The sequence below is a fragment of the Aulonocara sp. 'chitande type north' Nkhata Bay genome, linkage group LG13, assembly GCF_057382095.1.
Source record: "Aulonocara sp. 'chitande type north' Nkhata Bay isolate Kocher_YH1m ecotype deep benthic linkage group LG13, A_spYH_male_GT1.1, whole genome shotgun sequence".
NCBI lineage: Eukaryota > Metazoa > Chordata > Actinopteri > Cichliformes > Cichlidae > Aulonocara > Aulonocara sp. 'chitande type north' Nkhata Bay.
This window is the reverse complement of record NC_141356.1, coordinates 14,191,262-14,213,910: the sequence shown is the minus strand read 5'-3', so window position 1 is coordinate 14,213,910 and position 22,649 is coordinate 14,191,262. Positions and strand designations below refer to the sequence as shown.

Below are 22,649 nucleotides of genomic sequence, written 5' to 3'. Positions count from 1 at the left end.
AGAAATGTCAGCTTTGAACTTCACAAGGACTGCTTCAAAATAGCAGCTTTTCTTTTTCACCCCCCCCTCACCACCACCTAAGTCCAGGTTTATTTTTAAAGGTGTTCCTCTAACTTTCTCCTCCTTTCTGGAGGCATTTCTCATCTGTATAAAGCGTGTAGTGTCTCGCTGTTGCTTCCTTCCACAGCTCTCTGTATAAGTTCTCTTTTCCTGTTAGTTTGTATAATCGTCCCTTCTTCATCTTCAGCTCCATGTACATCTTTGGAGGCTTTTCTGGTATGCTTCTGAACGACGTGCTGGCTTACACGCCTCCATCCTGCCAGGCCTTCTCTAGCCCAGGTTTGTGCGCCACTGCCGGGCCAGGTGTTCGTTGTCACTGGGTGAAAAGTAGATGTGTCCCCTGGAAGCCAACACCACCCGACCACATTTTTCCTGCTCCTTTCTGCCCTGCTCGGCCTGGTATGTTATGCTTCTGTTTACCGAGCAAATTCTTTGCCATTTATATGCATCTGTTTCTTTGTTTCAGTCTAAATATTTTCACTGCCATGTCAACATAGTTTTCCTGAAATGTACCACACAATCAAGCACAAGTGCAACTCCCAAAAGGCTTATTTTTTCACAAGAATCGTAATTATTCTGGAGGGCTCTGAAGTATGTTTGCAATTCATAATTACAGGAACAGAAGGTCAGCACTGCAACAATTACCTAATTTCAAAGTAATTAGGATCGGTCTGAACCAGATGTAGATGCGGTAGCTCTTCCAGGTATTCTGCTTCAGGCACCTCGCTCGAGGTTTAAGTAGAAAGTAATTATGAAAATGATTTTGCTGTCAGTTTTAAATGGAGCATAAGCCCACATGGATTGAATGAATTAAAAGATCAAATCAATGGGTTTGCATTTAAAAGCCTGCTCATTGCAATTCACATACACCTTATCTAACCTTCATAACTCATGACAACATTTATGTGTCATCCCAAGCACACAAATCCCATTAATGTCCATAAAAACAAAATAAAATCTAACCTTAATTTAAAAGTTAAATGCTACATTTTCAAATTTTTTTCCTGGGTAATGCGATAAATGACTGACACACGCCAAAAAAAACCCCAATAACAGGTTAAAATGTATTCTTTACTGAGGCCAGAATAACAAATTATAGAAACTATAGTTCAAAAAGAGCATGTAGTCAAACCAGCAGCCTTGTGAACACTGATCATCTCTTCTACTGCCTGAGCCAGCCTGTGCAATCTATGCTTAGCATGTTGAGACAGTCTTAGTGTTAGGTCTGCAAATCCCGAATAACGAAGTTGTCACTTGGTAGCTTCCTGATTATTGCATCCAAATATGGTAATACATTTTATTTTACACTGCCCTAATAGTTTAAGTAGTTGTACATGTTCACCTCTGTGCACTATATGTATTAACTGACTGATAGACATTTCCATGAAAATCACATTTACATCTTTGCTAGTCAAGAAGTCAAATCACCAACAGATGAACTCTTTGAAACATTTGTTGGCTGATTTCAATAAGTGGAAATCGATTACTGAAAGTAAAACTGTACGAGTTGTGCTCAGTCCATAATATTATGAAAGCATTTTATTGTCCATACACTTTATTTAGACAGTAACAATACAGATTAGGGGAAAAAAGGCTGTGACCTGGTGTCTTTGTTGCCTTTGTACCGATGTGCTTATGTTTTTTTAATTTGTCTGTGTTCTCCATTTTTAGACAGTACAGATGAGCAGTGTTTCCGCTTCTCAGACTGTGCGAGCTGCACTGCCAACACAAGAGGATGTCAGTGGTGTGAGGACAGGAAGTGCATATCTGCCTCAAGCAACTGCACTGTGGTGAGGCTTTACTGACTATCAGTAAAATATCTATGGTAAACCTTATCGTATAGTATTGATAGTGCAATAATTGAATTAAATCTTTGATGGAATACTTAACATATTGGTTCCTGACAATGCTAGAAGTCATAAAAAGTGCAAAGACTGTTCTGTCAGTGGCTGAGCATCAATGCAATTTGGCACCATAGAAAGTATAAAATATGGATAGAGGTAATTATATTTGTATAAAAAGGGCTAATCAGCTAATTGTAGCTTGTATGGTTTTCATCCATAAGCTGTATAGGGGAACACACACATTTGCTAGTTAGCTAAGTGGCATACAACACTCAACAAAACCAAAGCAGAAACTTCTTGGATGGTCTGTGTCTCACAGCAAGCCATAATCTTAGATTACTCAATAAAACGTGACAAAAGACAATGGAAAGGTCGAGTGTAATGACCCAAAGTATTTAAAGCAAGGCCTGCCTCCAGCTGCCTAATTTGGGACACCTGTCAAATTGGCCATGCCTAAAATGCCCCACTTAGTTATTATAGAGCTGTGAAATTTGACATTTTATCATACAAGTCTGTGCGGATTGACTTGCTTTTGCAGTCAATCTCAAGTGACCATTAAAGAAAATGCATTTAAAAAATAAATAAATCTCCCGAGGCCTGAGGCTTTTCCTTGTCTGTCACCAAAATTGCACTCAGAAAAAGCTAAGTGAGTGGTGGATTGGAGATGCAGCCATTTGGAAACGATCCTTTGTTGAGCGTGAGCTGAAAACGTGAGCTGATAAATGCTGGAGGAAAGTTCAGAGGCTTTTCAAATGACTGGTTAAAGGAAGAAGCTGTCGATGTCTTATATAAAGTCTTAAAACAATCAACACCAATCAGTGTGGTCTTTTTAAATGATCACACAGACACATACGCTCATTTAAGGTTTTTGTTTTTTCTTTTATTCTCTGAAGCATCAAAATGAACATTTAAAAAAAATAAAAAGCAAAGTAATTGTTGGGCTGAAATTAAACTTGTTATAAATATTTTCTCGTGTTATTTTGTTACGTTTGCTCATTTTGTTTCCTCCTTTCACAGTCTCTGTTTTTAATCTCAACCCTGCTTTGTGTGTGTTTCTTTGTGTGTTTGGCTATCTGTTGCTTTCTTTCTGTCTACGTGCTTGGCTGGATTTGATCTGAATCTGTGAATGGATCGGACTGTTTGTGTGTGTGTGTGTGTGTGTTAGCTGACTCTGGAGCTGGCCCAACAGCATGGCGGCGCTCTGTCTCTGTCTCCCCCTCCGTCCATGTTGTCTGAACATCAGCTGAGCTTGTGGAAACACGGAGCCAGGAGAAGGGGACATGTGTGTATCATTTGACACTTCCTGTTAAGCTTCAGGTTTGGGCTGCAAGGTCACAGGTCAGAATAGCCCCTAAGGTTATGTGGACACTGGGGGGCAATATAAGTACAAATTTGCATGTATTTCATGCATTTCTTCTTTCTCCAACAAGTGGTACTAAAAATGGTGTGAGAAAAAGAACACTATGGTGTGAGGAGCTGTTCACGTCATTGAGCGATGCAGAAATTGTTACTGATCAAAAGCTTTTGAAGGTTTTGGTAAATAATTTGTAAGCAATAAAGAGAATCATAGAATATGGTCTCTGTTCTGAGACAAGACTTGTCATGCTTGTTTGAACATGAGTCTGTTTTTGGATCAATCCAAATGACACATCCATTTAATGCCATTTCAGGAGCAGAAAAACAAAATGTACGCTCAATAATCCTCAAGAAAATACGTAAGCAAAAATTGTCATGAAAACAGGACATGAGCAAAGACCTCTCCTTGGCCCTTTGTCTAACCTTCAAGGTTTTCATAGAAATCACTTTTTATTTAATATGCTAAGAAAGTGGTGGACTAAAAAAATGAAGGTCAGGATTGTATTTACCTGTGCAATCATGGATATAAAGATGTGTCATCCTTTTGCAGAAAATGGGATTTTGTTTTTTAGGCTAAAGTACACTTTGCTGGTACCTGATCAAATTAGATTTTTGTGTTTTTTTTTGAAACTTTTAAATAAAAAAAAACAAATTTCCTTTCTGTTCTGAAACCTTATAGCTAAAATTGCTGCAGTGTAACTGTGCAGCATATAGAATAAAAACTACATCTCAGTATAATGTGTCCTGCATATTGATTTTCTTTTCCACTCTGCATGTTCTGTTGGCTGTTTAAATCACCACGCCCATTTATACTTTATTCATTTTCACCATTTGTTGCACACTATATCGAATTCTCTAGCTTTACTGTATTTATTGTTGAAGAGAAAACTGTCAAAGAACTCTAGCCCGACTGATATTATTTCCTGTTATTTTGTGTGTGTGTTTGAAGACGGTAAGAGACTCATCCAGGTGTAAGCGCAGGGAAGAGCTGGAGTGTTTCAGGCTGGCCAGCTGCAGGAGCTGCTTGCTGAACGTCAACTGCCAGTGGGAGCCACAGCAGCAGGAGTGTCAGGCGTTGCCTGGTGAGGAGAAACACTCATGCATGTAACATAGTAGCAAGCAAATTAAGTACCTCAAGTTAAATTCATGAAGCTCATTTTATTCCAAGTGAATCTGAAAACTTTTTCACCCGGCTTTGCAAAGTCTTTGCACAGCATGTTTGTGATTTGCTTTCTAATCTGCTTCCTCATGCAGATTGAGGCCATATGCAGCAAAATGAGAACACCTTGAGAATCTACTCTATTTACATAAAGAGTTTACAAATGCACGCATGGATAACCTGTTTTATAAATGCTCTGTGAATCTTTTTGATGATATTTACGACAGTGTAGCATTCGCCCTGAAGTGACTGCAGTACTTTTTCAGAACTACTGGAATGTGTGTCATATAAAACATACTGTGAAGTAAGACAAAACATTTTGCATGTTCCCACGCTAACCAGTGGCATAGTCTTAGTGGTCTTCACAAATAAACACCCTCATATTCAGGCAAGCATACATTCAGACAGAATTAGTATGAACACACACATAGAAGCATGCACACACTTGAGAAATGTGCTCTGCACTCAGCAGCATAGAGAAGTAGGCCAATTAGAAGTGTTTACTGGATGTTCTGAATATGAATCCTTGGATGACTAACAAGTTTGAGTTATGCTGTGCAGCCTTAAAGCCATAGCTGCTCCTACTTTGACTTTTACTGCTAGCAAATATAGGGGCACAGGAAACACTCCTGCTACTTGAGTCCATAAATGATGCAGTTCCATCTTTTATTGTGTTATAAGGACCTGCTGGGTTCATTGGCAAAGACTTGTGAACTTGTACTAGCTTTAAGCCGAAGATGGCGGGCCCTTATGTTTTGCTGGGATAATAGAGTTTGATAACTTGATTATTACTCAGGAATGTGGTAGTTTGTTCATTTGCAGTTCAAACCCATGTCTGAAGCTGGATAAAACGAAGCAGAAATATCAAGATTTTTCATGACAGTACAATGTAGACTAACTAGGAATGTTTCCGATGACTAATTTAGCAGTCCATTAAACAGGAGAACTACTAATGGGCTAGGTCTGTGAAACAGAAAAACAAAATTATGCTCAAGCTAATGGATCAGGTTGGGGGGGTTCATTATAAACGTGTACTCAATATTGTGTCAATATTGCACATAGGATAATGTCAAATAATTTGGTAATTGTTCATTTGCACAATTATGTTCAGAAACATCTCACTACCAACATGCACGTTTCATTTGAGTTAGATCTTGAAAATAACAAGTACAAAATAAAACCATAGATCAATTTTAGTCAGAGCATTATTACAGTGTTTTTTTGTTTTTTTTAAATATTCTATAAATGTTACAATACTGTGAACATTTTTTCACTATTGAACTGAAATTCTGTCAGTGTGACAGCCCTAGAAAGGTTAAACCACAGACGGTATATATGTATGACTCATTGGGTTTTGGACTGAATTTTGAAGCCTAAGCATTTCATTTTCATTTTAGTATCATATCCATATTTGGATGAGACAGTGTACTGTTAATCTAATCATCTAATATATACAAGGAAACTTCATTCAACTGTAAATTGGTGCAAAGCACTGAAACATATGAGTTAATTAAAACTAACATGATATCAATAATAAACAAACTGGATCTTCTGGGTTGGTTGTACCTTATAGCAAGTTATTCTATGTTAGATCATTCCATTAAAATTGCACCAAAAACACCAAAGACACAAACATGGCCCAGGGATCTAATTCAGTGACTACACTTAGCAGAGGTGAGGCCTAGCAGAATTCGACTGACCATAACACCCACGCCCTTAATTCCAGTATCCAGATTGAAGAGACAACTATACAGTTGTTATGAGAGAAGACCCCATAGAGGCCAAAGTTGTTTTGTACCAGGGTGTAAAAATATTTTAATGCTATAAAGTTAGGCCTTTAACATGGCAGTGCCAGATTTTTATCAGGATTTAAAATAATTACTGGTTAGTACTTTTTGTGCCAAATAGCAAGGGCATTAACGTACTGTGTACAGTCGAGTAGTTACCCACATCCCCAAATAATTCTAAAGTTATGGTTTTCTAATTATTTTTTTTTCTATTGTTTTTTGGACTCCGTGGGAACTGTTTGGGAAGTGGCTTGTTTTTTAGCTGCTGAGGTTGCAACTTGAGTTGAAGATCATCCATACAGTTGTTGCCTCAGAATGTTAGAGCGATTTAAAACTGTTAATTACAGTTTTAAATAAATGAAATGTATTTGAATTACCATTGAAAATTTAGCCCTTACAATCATCTGCCTAATATTTCACAAATGTACGTAGTTTATCAAGTGTGCTTTAACGTTAGCAGTGCTAGCACTAGTAGACTCATTTCCTTGCAGTTTAATGTCGTATCCCAGTGCAGACTATGGCTGGATATTTCTCTGGTGGAGTGGAGACTTCACATTGGTTTATTATCCAAATGATGAAAACGGCAGTTCATTTTCTGGTGGTTCTGGCAGTATAATTTTGTAATGGTATATTTATTTTCAAGGTTTAGGAAACTAAGGCTGTGATTGTATTTTGTTTAAAGCTTAAATGGACAGAGATAGAAGACAACTATGTGCTTCTATTCTCTGTAAATCAAAATGAGTACTACTATTTGCATCTTCCATGCATTTGATAGTATTCTGCAGCTACCCTCTTATATTGCAACACTGGAGCTTCACCATCCTGCCACTTCTCTAGTATTTATATGTCCACAGGCAAGATTATGCTACTTGGCATGAAGTGTTGCAGACCACACAGAATAAATAAGATATTTCTTTTTTGTTTGAGTCCATTAACATGCTGAGGCCGAAACAAAGCTTCTGTTTTCCTGGAGTTTTATGTGGAGATGGCTAAGAAGAGTTGGGTTATTTAAAGCTGTCTCTAACACCATGACAGCAGTGGCCTTTTCTTTAGACATCATGTTATGACTCATTCTAAATGGTCCAACATGTTTATCTCTGATTTTTACACAAAGACTGTAACCCAGTCAATCTGTTTATTCTTACGCTCCCCCCTTTTTAACCCTTAACTTTACTTTCTCCTCCTGTTTCAGTCAATTATTGCGTACTTATATTGCATGTAAAAAAGATAAATAAATAAAGAGAGCAGGTATTTTCTTTTCTGTTTTGGAAAGGTTGGTGATGGAAGCCATTATAGGCATGTGAATGTAATCAGTCCTGGAGACCAAAATAAACAGCAGTGCTCTGGAGACTGAATGGCTATTCTTTCCTTTCATCCTGGCTAATTGAACGGCCTCTGCGCTGTTATAGTCTCCCACAAGACACTTTAGTGACCCAGATAAGAACAATGAGTGCATATATGCGTTTTATGGGTGAATTTATCTTCCGCTTCTACTCAGTCCTGTTCCTTTATCCTACGGGCGACATATTGTTAACTCCTGGGAATCCTATTTGTCAGGTCTGTACAAAGCAAGAATTTGCTGCTTTAATCCAAGACAGCATTAATCAACAATTACATCAGCCTCTAATATTAACTTCATAAATATTTAATCACATAAGCCAGAAGAAATTCTTTTAATGTGGTTCAGTCATCTGTTTGTTCTGGCAGAAAAGTTTACTCTCCAGGCCATCACATCTGTTCCAGTATCAGTGACTTCTTTGTCCATCACTTACCTTCACTGAGGATCCCACTTTGGTCTCAGCTGACTCTCAGCTCACTTGCACACCTGCTCCTCATTAGACTTGGTCTAAATACCAACCCTCAACTGGCAGCATGAAGGATATCAATTAGATGCCTGCTTGACTAATGAAACCTGCAGTTACATCCAAGTAAAGGCTGCTTACACCATTCTTCTTGTTTGCTCCCCCTCCTTGATGTTGCATTGTTGCAAAAAATAAATCTGTAATATAAAATGTGTTAGTCTAGCACGGGGGTCGGCAACCTTTAACACCCAGTTTCCACGCAAAAGAAAACACTGGGAGCCGCAAATACTTTTTGACGTCTAAAATGAAGATAACACTGTATAAATTGTTGTTTTTACCTTTATGCTTTGTGTGAACAACTAAGGTGTGTTGCTTATTAAATCCATTTTATTTATGTAATTAACACATTTTGAACTCTTAAAGAAATATAACAAAAGGAAAGACACCCAGCTGAACTAAAATGATCCATGTAGCAAACAAAAACTGTTATATCGCCTTTGGGCTTTTAGAGCCTTGACCTGACTTTTAAAAAATAATTGGGGAAAAAAAGCACTATGCTGCTAAAAAATGAAAAATAGATATTTGCAAAATTCTGCCTAAATATATATTTTACCTGGTTAATGTGTGTGGCGGGGCGTGGTCTGCAGCGCCGCTGCATGGGAGTCGGACGCACCTGAGCGGCACCCGCAATCACACCTCGCTAAGGTATTGCTTTGAGGTTTTTGTTTTTACCCCAAATGTGTAATATCTCTACATCTATTTATTAATCATATTGTTCGTTTTCTTCTGTGTAATGAATGAAAATTTGAGGATTACAAGTCTCTAAAAATATCATTTTTATGCTTTTTATAATGTACAGATTATTGCACGAAAGTTCATTGTACAAATGAAGTCGAAGGAAAAAAAAAAACAGTACTGTGTTTCTGTATGCAGGCCAGCTGTGTGGGGATGGCTGGCACCAGGTTGGTGAGGTCTGCCTGAGGATCAACTCCAGCAGAGAGAGCTATGACAATGCCCAGCATTATTGCAAAAACCTTGGAGGAAATATTGCTTCTTTGTTGACAGACAAACAGGTCAATTTTGTTCTGGAAGAGCTACAAAAGTATCAGCTACAAGACAAGGTGGGTGGTTGTCATGCAGTAAATTCAGAAATGACAGGCATGCAAACAATGTCAGTGACAGGTATTCATTATTTTCCACTTGTATGCCTTATAAAATAGCTGTGGCTGTTTATGCACCATTATATGTTGGTGGGCGAAGATATAAATCCAATTTTTAGACATGTTTGGAATGATAATCATAAGAAAGAGTAGTGTGGAAGCAGATGTAGGTTATCACTTTAGAATAGAGGTTCCTGGTGAAAGCTATATTCTTCAAGTCTGTGTGTATTCTACAAAAAAGTTACATTGGAATGCCAATAATTTAGGTTTTTAATCATCTTTAGCACTCCTGACTAAAACGATGTGTAGTCACAGCCTTAAAAAATTATTGTTCATAGTTATCTTTATTAATTTGGTCATATGAAGAATGCATGAATCTTCTGTGTATAATTTTTTTAAAAATTTAGCTGATGTACCTGAGGTTTTACCAGGCCAAATTTGGTGGCATTCCTTCTTGTTGAAACTTGTTATAACTGTAAGAAAAGGTTTGAAAGTGTATGCTAGATCACTTCAGGGCCAGTGTTGAAAAGATGTAATTATTTCCAATAGATCCTCCAAACAAAATGATCAACTCAGTTGTTTGTGTCTATCCTCAGGAAACTGGATGAGTCTGGTCTGAGATTAAGCAAAATTTAAAAGCATTTTGCCCAGATATGATTAAAAAGTTGTATATGAATGTAACTTAAGGTTACAACTGCCACCATCTTCGTGCCATTGACACAGGTGCAACTTTGTGAATTGTGGCCATTCTGTGATATATGTGTACGCAAACCTGCCTCCATACATTATTTATCATTGGATGCCAAATAATGTGTTTCTCACCAGCACAAAGCAAGGCTCACAAGCAACTAATCATTAACAGAAGCAGTTGTGGCGGTTCCATTTCCATAGATTCAAGATATTTCTAACTGGGGTGTGTATGTGTTTTATCTACCATGGAAATTGGACATTTAGAAAGCAAAAAACCCTTCTAAGGCCACCATGGAGCACAAAGACAAACTGCATGGTTATAAATGACCGTCACACTGAAATGTTCACTTCTAATTCTCATGTTAGGAACTCCATATGAGAATCTGACATGCTTTACAACATTTCATGATGAATCCAATCTGTCCAGAGAAACAGTGGAGGGTACAAATGTAGTTAATTTTCTTCATTTTTTGACATTTAGAAATCAAAATCTCACAACCTACATTTACTATGCCTTCAAAAAAGGTTTTTTTCTTTTCATCTGGATTACAAAGGATTTTCAAATGGAGGAGCTGACTAGACACAGAAAGGCGTGCGAAAATATGCATTTGCTGACATATAAATGCAATGTCACAGTATTCTTGGGATCCTGAATTTATCTAATGAAATGAATCACAGCTGTGGGAAAGAATTCTTTCACGTCACAAATGTTTTGTCGGCAGATAATTCAAATGTTCACTGAACTACACTTCAATCAGCTGCTGTAATTTCTGGCCCTTTTTGAAATCTTGAATGAGTTTGTGCTTTTATAGCAATTACAGTCATTTGCAGATGGTTTGATTTAGGATCCACTTTAATGGAAAACACGACACTGTCTTCTTGGCAAAGTAGATGTTGTCTTAGTTAAATTACTATGTGCTTCTTGCTTAGGTGATAAAAAGCATAACGTGACCTGCTATGAAAGAAACAGGATGAGGATTCATTGTGTTTATACTCTTTCATTTGATGAATCTGACAGAAGCACAGCTATCTCTCTAAAGGGCAGCGTCTAAATTTGTGCAACGTTTACTTACACAACTCTACGTAAGAGTTTATGAAAAATTGTAGGGAACATGAATGGAGACTTTTACCATCTTTGTCACCCCAGAAACACGTTTATATTTAACTATGAATAATGCTCAGTTAACTTCTGAAGAAAATATTGGAAGGATCTTCTCTTACTGTGATATGAAACAGTATCAAGTAACATCATAAGGACTGTCAGCTTTCTCCCAAGTTAATGACCAGTGCTAATTCCACATAACAGAATATCAAGAAAAAGTTTGTATATGTTGTACATAAAGTCAGTCACTGACTAATTCAAACCTGTCTTTCTGCTTCTACAGATGTTATCTCCATGGGTTGGCCTGAGGAAGATTAATGTGTCGTACTGGGGCTGGGAGGATGCATCCCCCTTCACCAACACCACCCTGCGATGGTCACCTGGAGAGCCCAGTGACTCAGGCTTTTGTGCTTACTTGGAACAAGCTCAAATGGCTGGTCTTAAGGCCAACCCCTGCACTGCCACCACTGATGGCCTGATCTGTGAAAAACCTGTTGGTGAGAAAAAAAGAATAGAAAGACAAAAGAAAAAAATGTATTTGAAGGTTAGCGCACCTAATGAAACCATACACCCACCAGCCACTTCATTAGGAACATCTGCTCAGTGTGCAAAATGCTAATCAGCCAATTATATGGCAGCAACTCAATGCATTTAGACATGTAGATGCGTTCCAGGCAATCTGCTGAAGTTCAGACTGCTGTCTTTTTCTTGCACAACCATTTCTACAGTTTACAGAGGTCAGAGTAATTTGAGTAGTCTGGCCGTTCAGGCTCATGGTGGTAGGGTCATGGGGTCATAGGGGGATATTTTCTTGAAACACTTTCGCCCCCTAAATATTACTTGAGCATTGTTTAAGTACCACAGCCTGCCTGCGTATTGTTGCTGACCCATGTCAATTCCTTTATGAGCAAAGTGTATCTATGTTCTGATGGCTGCTTCCAACAGGAATGTGCCATATTGTCTCCAGATCTATAAAATAGTCAAACTTGTGTTTTTACAGCTACACTATCTTACTATTTGGATGTCACTGAATGCAAAACAAATATAGCTAACAGGTCATTTAATGTTTCACACACCATGGTGCTGTCTATCCCTTGCTCAGGGAGTCCCCAGAGTCAGAGTGCTCGTCCCTGTAAGACGCCTTGTGCTCTGCGCACCAGCTGTGCCAACTGCACCAGCCAGGCCATGGAGTGCATGTGGTGTGGACGTACTCAGCGCTGTGTAGACTCCTCTGCGTATGTCATTTCCTTCCCCTACGGCCAGTGTCTGGAGTGGCAGACCCAGGATTGTACTGGTGAGACTTTTTACTATGCTGCTACCATCATTGTAGAGGAAAATATTATATTGTTTTTTGCTTTTATTCATCTGACAGGTAGACTTATAAGTATAACCATAGGTAATTACGTGCAAGAACAAAAAATCACACTCATTTAGTGTGCTTGGTGCGTTACACTGTTGTTTTTTGTTTTGTTTTTTTACACGTAGCCTGAACAATTCCTTACTGTCTGTAATTCCTATTTATTTAGTGGAATATTTACTCAAAATGGGTCATTATTTTTCTTTTTTTGCTTTTATTAAACTGAGAAATTCTAGTACTTTTTATTTGATTACTTTAATTTTTGCGAGTTTTTGGATTGGGTTCTTGTACAAGTCTCAGTGGTTTAAAATTGTTACTGATATTGGGAGAAATAAGTTACAAAGGTCAGGTATAATATTATTTGTTCATAATCGAAGTGGAGTGTAGAGCCATGCCAGAAAAACATAAACTTGTGGCATTTTTGAATGTTTGTACTCTGCTGTATGTTATCTTTGTGTCAGGATAGTTTATGTCTACACAAACAAATGAACAAAAGATAAAAACTGTTACTCATACCTTTGGGAAAGAGACCAAAGTGCGATGTGTGGACAGAGTCATTGCAGGCTCCCATCGACTGTCTTATCAGCAGTCAAGGCTACCCATCAGCCTCACACACACATTGACTCAAACACACCAACACTAGGGCAGCGCCAACTCTCCTGTAGCTACAGGGCAGACAATCAATCACCTACAATGACACATGACTCACTCAATATGAAGTCCTCGCTGCTGTCTCTTAACATTTCTCTGATATACAACCTCTCCCCGGGGATGGTATAGTTCAGCTTCACCGCTGCTTTCTGATGAGATGGTTTCTTAGCATGGCTGAGCCCTGTGACTCTTTCGTGGCGCCTAATCGTTTTTGGAGTTTCTAAATCCTCAGTCTCACCGGGAAAGTAACTTGGTGAATTCCGTACAACAAATTAAACAAATAGGTGGTTAGGTTTTTAGGTGAATTTTCATCCACTCTGGGTCAGATTTCAATTGAAAGGTTGGTTTGTCCAGGCTAACACAAACAAGACAGAGGGTTAAGCACTAAGGCGCAAATGGAAATACAGGGAAGATGTAACTATTACTACTAGTACAGAAAAACAACAAGATGGGAACCAAAATACAAGCTATCACATAATTGAACTGTCCCTAGAAGTGATAAAATAATAAGCAGCAAGAGACTAAAGGGACAGGAAGATCAACTAAAGACTATATCACCACAACTGAGATTCACAAGAAATGTGAATAATAAAGAAATGAAATATAATTATTCTCAAACACAACCCAACAATATTCAAACATCCAGAGTACTCAGAAAACAATAATAAACTGATAATAAACTGATAAATAATACATGAATACCAAATCCTCACAGTAACTCAAAATCCAAAACCTGGGGATAAGTACTCTAGGTTGTACTTTTGGAACAGCCAGCAGACCACATAGGGATTATAGGACCACCTTGTGTCTTCCTTTTACATTTTACTTTCCCTTGCTGTAAGAGCTCTGTAACACCAAAATTTCTCATCCGTGGGATAAAGGTCTATTCTATTCTAACTCAGAAAATCTAGGGAAACAATAGAAATTGCAGTTTAATTGACCCGAAGAAGAAGTTTGGGTAGAAAACCTCAGTTTATTAGGAATATTGAATAAAAAAAAAAATAACAACAGTGACTTTTTCTTTTAGTTCATGGGACAGATACAACCAGTGTGCCAACCAGTCTTAGTTTTTCTGAGATGTGGCATGAGACTCTATAGGGGATGTCCTTATGAACAAGAAATATATTAAACTGGTAACAGTATACACTGTGGCACTCAGTCCTAGCTGGGGCTGCACAAGACCCTCAGCCATGGGTCAGTTGCGTCTGATCGTCCAGACAGCTCAGGTCTCACAGGCCGAGGTGGCTCACACAGGGGGCTCAGGATCCACCAACTGGGGCACAGATTTTGCAATAACCTGGACAGGTGCCAGTTCAGTGTGGGGAGGCCCGAGCAGAGCTGTATCCGGTGGAGCCATCTGTGGGGAGGTCCTGGATACCCTCAAAACACTGGACACATGGATTTCAGTCTAATGTACAGTAAGTAGAGCTGAGTTAATCCTGCTTCCAGAGAAAATGGCCAACTGCAACCTTGAGGTGGCAGTAGGAGGGAGGCCAACAGGCCAGAGTAGACATCATTTTAATTGAGATCGATTTTCAGATTTGACTTGACAAGCCCTACTTGCCTCACTTGCCCTAATTCAATGCTGTGAGGAATGAGGCATGACTTATTCTATACACATAACACTCATTTCCTATATTTCTATATACACAGCTGCTTGTGCAAAACAAAGCTTTACAAGATGGAGTTGATTACAAATTTCTGCCTTTGATTTTATTGCAACTTTGGAAACTTCAGACGTCTAGTTTAAAATTCTGGACCTCACTAATTTCCAAACCCTGTTTAGAAATTAGTTTGGTTTTATTTTAGGGAAAGTTAGAGCAAGGTAGAACTATATTTTATTTGGCAGTTCAACAAGTGTCTCTTAGGGGACAAAAAAAAAAGTATTCCCCTGAGGCAAAACTTTGCATTGTTATTTTCTGTCATTTGTTAGACAAATACTCACTTTGGAGCAAAGTGTTCTTGTTTGTGCAGTTACAGAAACGGCTTCAGAAACAAGAATTTTCTTTCTTTTTGTGACTGGTGATTATTATTCCTTCCTGATGCCAGTACTCTAAGTGCAGACAGCTCTCCAGCCTACTGTTAGCAAGCCAAGGATGTCTTCCTGTCTTTCGTCTTACGTTCAGTGCTTACATAATGGCACGTCCCCCATCTTCTCTTTTATTCTTCATGTCTCCATTTGGTGACAGAAGGTATGTAGGAGGCTTTTGTTTTGCTATTTTTTTTTTTACCTTTGTTGCTGAAAGCACAGCTTAGTTTACTTATTGTAAAATATGACATATTTTATTTTTCAAATTCCCCCGATGGTGCATCTCAGTCCACAATAAAGGCACTTCAGCTAACATTATTTAATATCAGGTAATTTATAAATTAATTAGCATTAAGTAACGATAAACAAATGTCTCAATGTTTAAGGATTTACCTGTTTATTGCTAATGTATGTTACTATATGGTTAGTGAAAATTACTAACATGTATATCATGACATTGACAGCCAAGGTGTTTCATTAATCATAAGCGATTGCTTTATAGTGATAAAATACAACACCATTTACTTTTTTAAATCAAATTTATTCAAGGTTCATGGTTGTCCACCTACTCTTTCATTCTCTAACTTGTAATCGGTTTTTCCTTGAGACTTACGTGAGACTTATATTTACTGATTTCAACTCTGACTTGACCCCAAACTAAGTGATACCACGTCAACAAACAGAAACATTAAAAATGTGCACCACCTGTACCTGAAACAGTTTTTTTTTTGTTGTTGTAATAAAAAGGCCAAATTTGGGTTCTGCAGTGTGATTGTCCCCCCCCCCCCCCCCCCCCCCTTCCTTTCACTTCCTTGTTGACTTGTTTTCAGCTAAAGCGCTGTCCCAGTTCTTGCCATGGCTATGTATGTATTCAGTTTTTCATTACAGTAGTTTTGTCCTTAAGAAGTTAGAATTAGAATTTCACTGTGTTTGGTCTTATAGTCCTGTTTTAAAAACCAAGTTCACCCTTGGTGGCTTGAGCTTCAATATAAAATAATAAGGTTAAAATGTTGAAACATGTAGAAAATAGCAGCATTTATTTTTTATCATTTTTCTAGGTTGGTAGAGCACAGTTCTATGTTCTCTGGTAGACAAAGACTGGTAGACTCTCGCTCGCTGCTGCTTCTACTTCTATAGTGCGTAGACGTTGTGGAAAAATAATTAGTTAACAAATGGTCTTTGTGACCTATATTGTAGGTCGAAAACAGTTATTTATTAAGAAATGCTTTAAGCTAAGATAAGATAAGATAAAACTTTATTAATCCCTCGGGTGGGTTCCTCTGGGAAATTCGGTTTCCAAAAGCACAGCACCGACAGAAGTTACAGAATATTATATATATATATATATATATATATATATATGTATATGTATATATGTATATGTATGTATATATATATATATATATATATATATATATATATATATATATATATATATATATATATATATGTATATGTATATATATGTATATGTATATGTATATATATGTATATATATATATATATATGTATATGTATATGTGTATATATATGTATATATATATATATATATATATATATATATATATACAAGTGAATTGCACATTTCAAGTATTGAGGTCTATTGCACCATTGACTATTAACAAAAGTATTGCACAGTGAAGTGAAGAGGCACTACAGCTTAGTTGTTCCCCCCTCCTTTGTCCTCCTGTTTCCCCTCCCTCTCCCCTCCAGAGAGGAGGGGAAACAGTCTGATGGCGTGTGGGACAAAGGAGTTTTTAAGTCTCTTAGTTCTTGTCTTGGGGAGAAGCAACCTGTCACTGAACAGACTCTTCTGGTTGTTAATGGCCATGTGCAGAGGATGCCCAGCATTGTTCATAATGTCCAGCAGTTTTTTTTAGTGTCCTTTTCTCTGCCACTGTCATCAGAGTGTCCAGCTTCATGCCGACCACAGAGCCAGCCTTCCTGATCTGTTTCTCCAGCCTGGATGAGTCCTTCTTTGCTGTGCTGCTATACATGATAATTATGATTGATCAGAATTCATAGCACTCACATATGCACACATTTGCTGTGAATGAGCTAAATTAGTACATTGGTAAATTGGTACATACACAACTGTGGCACAATGACCTGCCGTAAACAGCTGAAGGGTTCATGACCGTGGCGGTGGAAACCCCCCCCCCAAAAAAAATAAAAATAGAAAAACATTCTATTGCTTGTCTGATGATCCAATTTGAACTGTGTTATTTCTGTCTCAGGCTGATTTGGCTGCAGGCTTTCTGTATCATTCCCATATTTCATGTAAGCCAGAGGCTGTCTACACACTCTTCAGCCAAACATACTGAAATAATTAATTTCTAGATGTCAAAGTTGGACGCTCTTTTGTGGGTAAACTGGTTTTAATTTCCAGTCTACAGCAATGACTTTGTGTTATGAAATGGTGTATATCGTAGACCTAACAATGCCATGGGAAGGCTCTGTTGAGAAGTTCTCCAAGAGCAAACTTGACTCATACTTGAATGTGGCAGCTGATGTTCAACTGTCAACTGTGAAAGTGGAGAACCCACAGAGATTGACTGCAGCGCCTGTGTTGCATCATCTACAGTTAGGTTGAAACACGCTGGGGTGCAGTACAGGGCTCACCATCAAACATCACTTACATCATCAACAATCAAAGATCTGTCAGCAGCAGACACTGCAGGCCACTGGATCTGGATAAGGCAGCAGAACACCATATGGGCAACAAAAGCAACATCAACATGGTGCCATGGGGGGGTGAACTTGGGATGTTGAGATTCACTGTTAAGCTCTCTGGAGGGGGTTTCAGGCTAGTCAACAATACAGAGGAGATGGAGGACGTTACTTAAGAAAATGGTGATGAAATCATGCGAAGTCTAACAGCAGCACCGACAATGTTTGGTAATAGTCCTTGGACTCTTATGTATATTGTCAGTAAAAAAGCTCTGGCAGCAAAAAATACTTTGTTAGCTTGTCTTCAGGTGGTGTTAACTTTGGTGACAATTTTTATTACACTTAAGATGATTAATGGATATGCTGTTGATGTCTATGCTTGGGGTTATATGGCATTACAGTTTATTATGGCAAATAAGGCAAAATACATGCTGTTAACATGTGGCGTGAAATCAGCAGTGGTGTAGGAAATTCACAGGTTCTTTTGTTGAAGTAGTAATAAGTCACCATTAAGACTCCGTTACCTTACAAATAAGAGACCTTCTTTCACGATAAATCAATTATACTTGTTGTCTGATTGGGAAAACAGTCTTTTAGACAACTATATTTACAGTGGAATAGTTTAAGAAAAGCAGCAATGATGAGCCCCTCCAACACTTTCATCTTCTGTTTCACAGTCTGTTTCTTTCCCAGAGACCCAGGGCTCCCTCTCCCTAAACATACATGCACTTGTGTTCGCCTTTCAGTTTCTATTGCTGTCAATTTTAGCTTTTCTTTGCCACCTCTGACAAAGAGACATTTTCTTTCACTGTGGAGAGCTTCCACAGTTAATCTGCTCATTCCATTATCCTTCATTTCAGCAAGTGGCAGTGGCCACAGATAGCAACAAAAGTGCTATCCTGTTCTTGGTTTGGTTGAAAAATTGTTGCAGATTTGGACCCTGCTGAAGGGTCTCTTAAGGGTTAGAAGAAAAAAAAAATACAGGCTTTCAGTTCAATTCAGGTTTATTTATATAGCTCCAAAACACAACGTATCTTCAAGGTGCTTTGTACTGTAAGGTAAATACCCTACGGTCTTCCTCCAGTCTCTTCAGCAAGTTATGGTCATTACCTATTGGAAAATGTGCCTTTCTATTTTAAATTCTTCAGCAGCACTTCCAAAAGGTCCCATTTAATTATTTTGTTTGTCTTGTTCTTTATGATTAGCATTTATAATGGAAACAACAAAATTATAATTTTTTGTGCATTTATAATTTATTTTTTTTTTGGGGGGGGGGACATATATAAATAACACAAGTTATGGACATGATTAGTTTTTGTTTTCTTGTGTATAAAAAGTGGCTTCCTGTGGTCTGCTAAGCAGCGAAAAGCCAACATTTGCAAAGGTGGGGTTCCCCACTTTATAGCCATTGTTTTATTAGGGCTAATTTTCTCATGATTATAAAATAAGCAATGAGAAATTTCAAAAGGAGCCAGTTGAGGAAGTTCTGGCTAGGGTTCCTGCCTTTGGAGGTTTTACAGGCACACCTAACTGGGTGGAAAGCCTGTAGTACACTACGAACCTGTTACTGAGATAATGTGTCTCCTCTGGCCTGAGAGTGCCTTGGGATTCCCAGGAGGAATTGAAAAATGTGACTGGGAGAAAGGGGATCTGGAATACCCAACTTCTGGTAAGCAGAAGAGACTGGATGGATGGATATTTACTACCTTTATGTGGAGCAAGGTGTAATTCAGTTGAATGTAACAAATCGCTACAGTTCAAAGGCTCAAAAAAGCCCTCAGAGATGAAAACTTAAGTGCTCTGCTGCAGAACTGCAGCAATTTGAGCAGAACTGGTTACATTAGTGTGCATGATTTTATTTTATTTTTTTGCTCACTTACTACCTTCTTGTCCACATACAGACATAAACCAGGTGTTAGTTATATTATTTGAGCTGATATTGAAAAATAACCTTATTTTCTGTGAGGAAATCATGATGTGAAGTCTGTGTGTGTGTGTTTCATGTTTATCCCACATGGTTTCTGTGTGGCGTTTGGGGGTTTCATGTGCTTGGAGAAAAGTGAAGGGGGAAGACAGCCTATGGGTTCTAGACTTGATGTATTATGCATGGAGGCTTACAGATCTGTATTCTACTGGCTTCAGTGATGCTAACTGTCAAGCACCGTAGGAGCAAATAGATTACACGAGATGGAGCCAGACGATCTGCGCTATCCAGGGACACCAGATATCAGACCCAATGTGATGAACAGAATGTGGCACTGAAGATTTTTGATAAGGTGAAAATTCCCCCTTCAGAACAAACAGTCCTTTCTTTGCAACACCATAGATGTCATCTGTTGTGTTTAGGTATCCTCAGGGTGATTTCTGTCAATGATGATGACTAATCCTGATTTCAGTAAGGAAGCTGATGAGAAAGAACACAGAGCAGAAATGTACCTTTTTTTTCTACACATTGCTTGAAGTATGTGGTGGGTGTTATTTCATTTCTAGCCATTTAAAGCTGCCATCGTTGAGGAAATGCAGTGCTTAATGTTTGTTGTTGACACAACTTTAAAGGCCCTCAGTCTCCAAGTGATGATAGGAACTTGAAAAAGTTTTTAGCGACTGATGTTGTGTGAGATGCAAACACATGTCCTCTTGGATATGACCCAGTTACTGCATTTATGTCTCTTCTTCTAGACGGAAATCCAGTAGATCCTGTCTTCCCCAACTTTGACCAGTGCAAAATACAAATTTTGTTAATCTGGTTACTTTATATATTTTACAGGAGTAATTAATATAATATACATCATTTTACCTGCCTATGCAAAAGGGATAATTGTCTCATTCCCAGATCGATATTTTTGTTATTGTACAGTATAACATCAGTTGTGCATGATTCATATTTCAGAATAAGAATTATTTATCTTATATTGGGCCTTGGTCCAGCATCACCCTTCATCTGCCACCTGGAAATGAACTATTTTGGATTTGCTCTGAAGCAAAGTTGAACAGCATGTATGAGGGGCTTCTGTGCCACGCCTCTCTTTGACCCAGAAAGTTGATTCTCTTCTTCTGGTCGCTGTGTTATCAGTTGGAGAAATTATGATGACTTTAGTCTCACCTGACTGCAGTTTTCCCCAACCTTATAAATGTAGCTACATAACAACTGACTAGCACCATTACATAAAAATGAACCACAAGCTCAGTTTCATGTTTGTTAATAATTATCATGGCCAGTGATCAACAACCATTGGTGTCATTCACAGAGAGTTGAAAAATTGCCGCAATTCCAGCACTTTAGCATATACTCTTGTTCACTGATAGTTGTTACCTTGACTCCCCATTCAAATCGGCATTCCTCCCAGTCCAGGATGTGCACATGCTCTTCATTGAAGGTCTGGCCCCTAGCCTGTAAACGTAAAAAGCCTACAAAATCCTGGTTTGATACGGTAACTCTGTGTTTGTGCCGAGGGACTCGATCCTTGGTTTGATTGTTTTTTGTGTAGCATGTCTTGGGGTTTGAAAATCAGAGAGAGATTGTGTTTTCAAAAAAAAAAAATGCACCTCAGCTATTCTTACACTCCTGACACATAAGAGATCACCACTGAATTTCCTTTAGGAAGCAGTTGTCCTTCTCTCTTGGATCACCGGGAGAATTCTTTAGGCATCTTCCCAGCTTTGACAAATGTAACCCTGGGATAACCACATTTACTCAGGCTCTTTTTGATGTGATGTAGCTCTGCTTCGCCTGCCACTGGGTCTTTGAGGACAGTGATGACACCCAGTCTGTGCTCCAGTAGATGATGAGAGTCAAACCTTAAATATTGACCCGTATGTGCTAGTTTACAGTACACATTGACTTTCACGTCCCCCACTACTTATGGCAATGCTAGCCTGTCATTTTTCATATCCTCCCTGTTGAATTTGATGTATTTGTCCAGCGAGTTAATGGCATCTGTGAATTGAGGTAGGTCCTGAGATTAGATTTTCGACCAGGTCTCATCCACATACCTGAACCAATGGCTCTGGGATGTCCTGGGATAGGATAACAGAGCCCTCTTTTCTACTTCCTCCTTATACAAGTTGGCCGTAATAGACGAAACTGGGCAACCTGTAGGACACCCATGTTTCTGCCTGCAGTATTAGCTCTTATAGCTAAAATATGTGTGTTAAGATACTGTTTAAAGAGCAGACATGCTTGGTTGATAATAAAGCTTGGGTTCATCCTGTAAAATATTACAACTACCTCCATAGCTTCGGTAACTGGAAAACAATTGAAGTCTCTTATGATATAGCATTCTTATTACAGAGCGTTGTTTAATCTGATTCCATAATGACGTTCCTGACCTTCCCCTCAAAATTCAAAGTGTTCTGAATGTAGTTTGTGAAGCTGGCTATCGACGGGTTGAAGACCAAAGCCAGAAAGCTGTAGGGAACTCATAGGCTACAACCTGCTGCTTTCATTTGTTGTGCTGGAGAAGGAAAGTAGTGGTACAGTCTGCAGTGTGGATATGGGCATTACTTTTCATTACTTTTTAAGTGCAAACTCCAGGACAGAAACAACAATATTATGCTGCTAACACAATTTTGGCTCTTTGCTAGTTTATGCTAACAATAAATTAGCCAAAAGCTCAGAGTTAAACTGAGTGAATCCCGACCCCAGCCCAGCAGTCAGACCCTGAACTCATCCAGGTCTGGAAATCCCCAAAAAATAGTTATGTTCATCTGGACGTAACGTTTTCAGTGGGGGAAAATTTTCCATCACTCATCCAAGTGATTTCTTCATTCTCACATCATTTTATGGAGAAATGCAAAAATAAAGTTAGAAGTGTTATAAAAAATGTTTTTTTCCTGGGAGTAATTACTTTTAAATTTAAGAAAAGTATTCTTTGTAATATGTGTAAAGCATTATTTTGTTTTTGAAAACAACTGATCACAACAAAGAAGGGAAATACTTCCAAGATACACAAACATTTGACCACACAGCATGCAATTAATCT

At 38.4% G+C, this 22,649-nt stretch overlaps 1 protein-coding gene across 2 annotated transcripts in view; it reads left to right on the top strand.

Annotated features, from left to right (window-relative positions):
• Nucleotides 1–22,649, top strand: part of atrnl1a (attractin-like 1a) — a 329,857-nt gene that overhangs the window by 69,634 nt on the left and 237,574 nt on the right. The window contains exons 13-19 of one of the 2 annotated variants that reach the window (XM_086258787.1): nt 248–459; nt 1,732–1,850; nt 3,070–3,186; nt 4,210–4,342; nt 8,942–9,129; nt 11,244–11,457; nt 12,063–12,254. In XM_086258787.1, coding sequence (XP_086114913.1) covers nt 248–459; nt 1,732–1,850; nt 3,070–3,186; nt 4,210–4,342; nt 8,942–9,129; nt 11,244–11,457; nt 12,063–12,254 — 1,175 coding nt within the window. The remainder of the gene's footprint in view (nt 1–247; nt 460–1,731; nt 1,851–3,069; nt 3,187–4,209; nt 4,343–8,941; nt 9,130–11,243; nt 11,458–12,062; nt 12,255–22,649) is intronic. The other variant, XM_086258788.1, reaches the window with a different exon arrangement.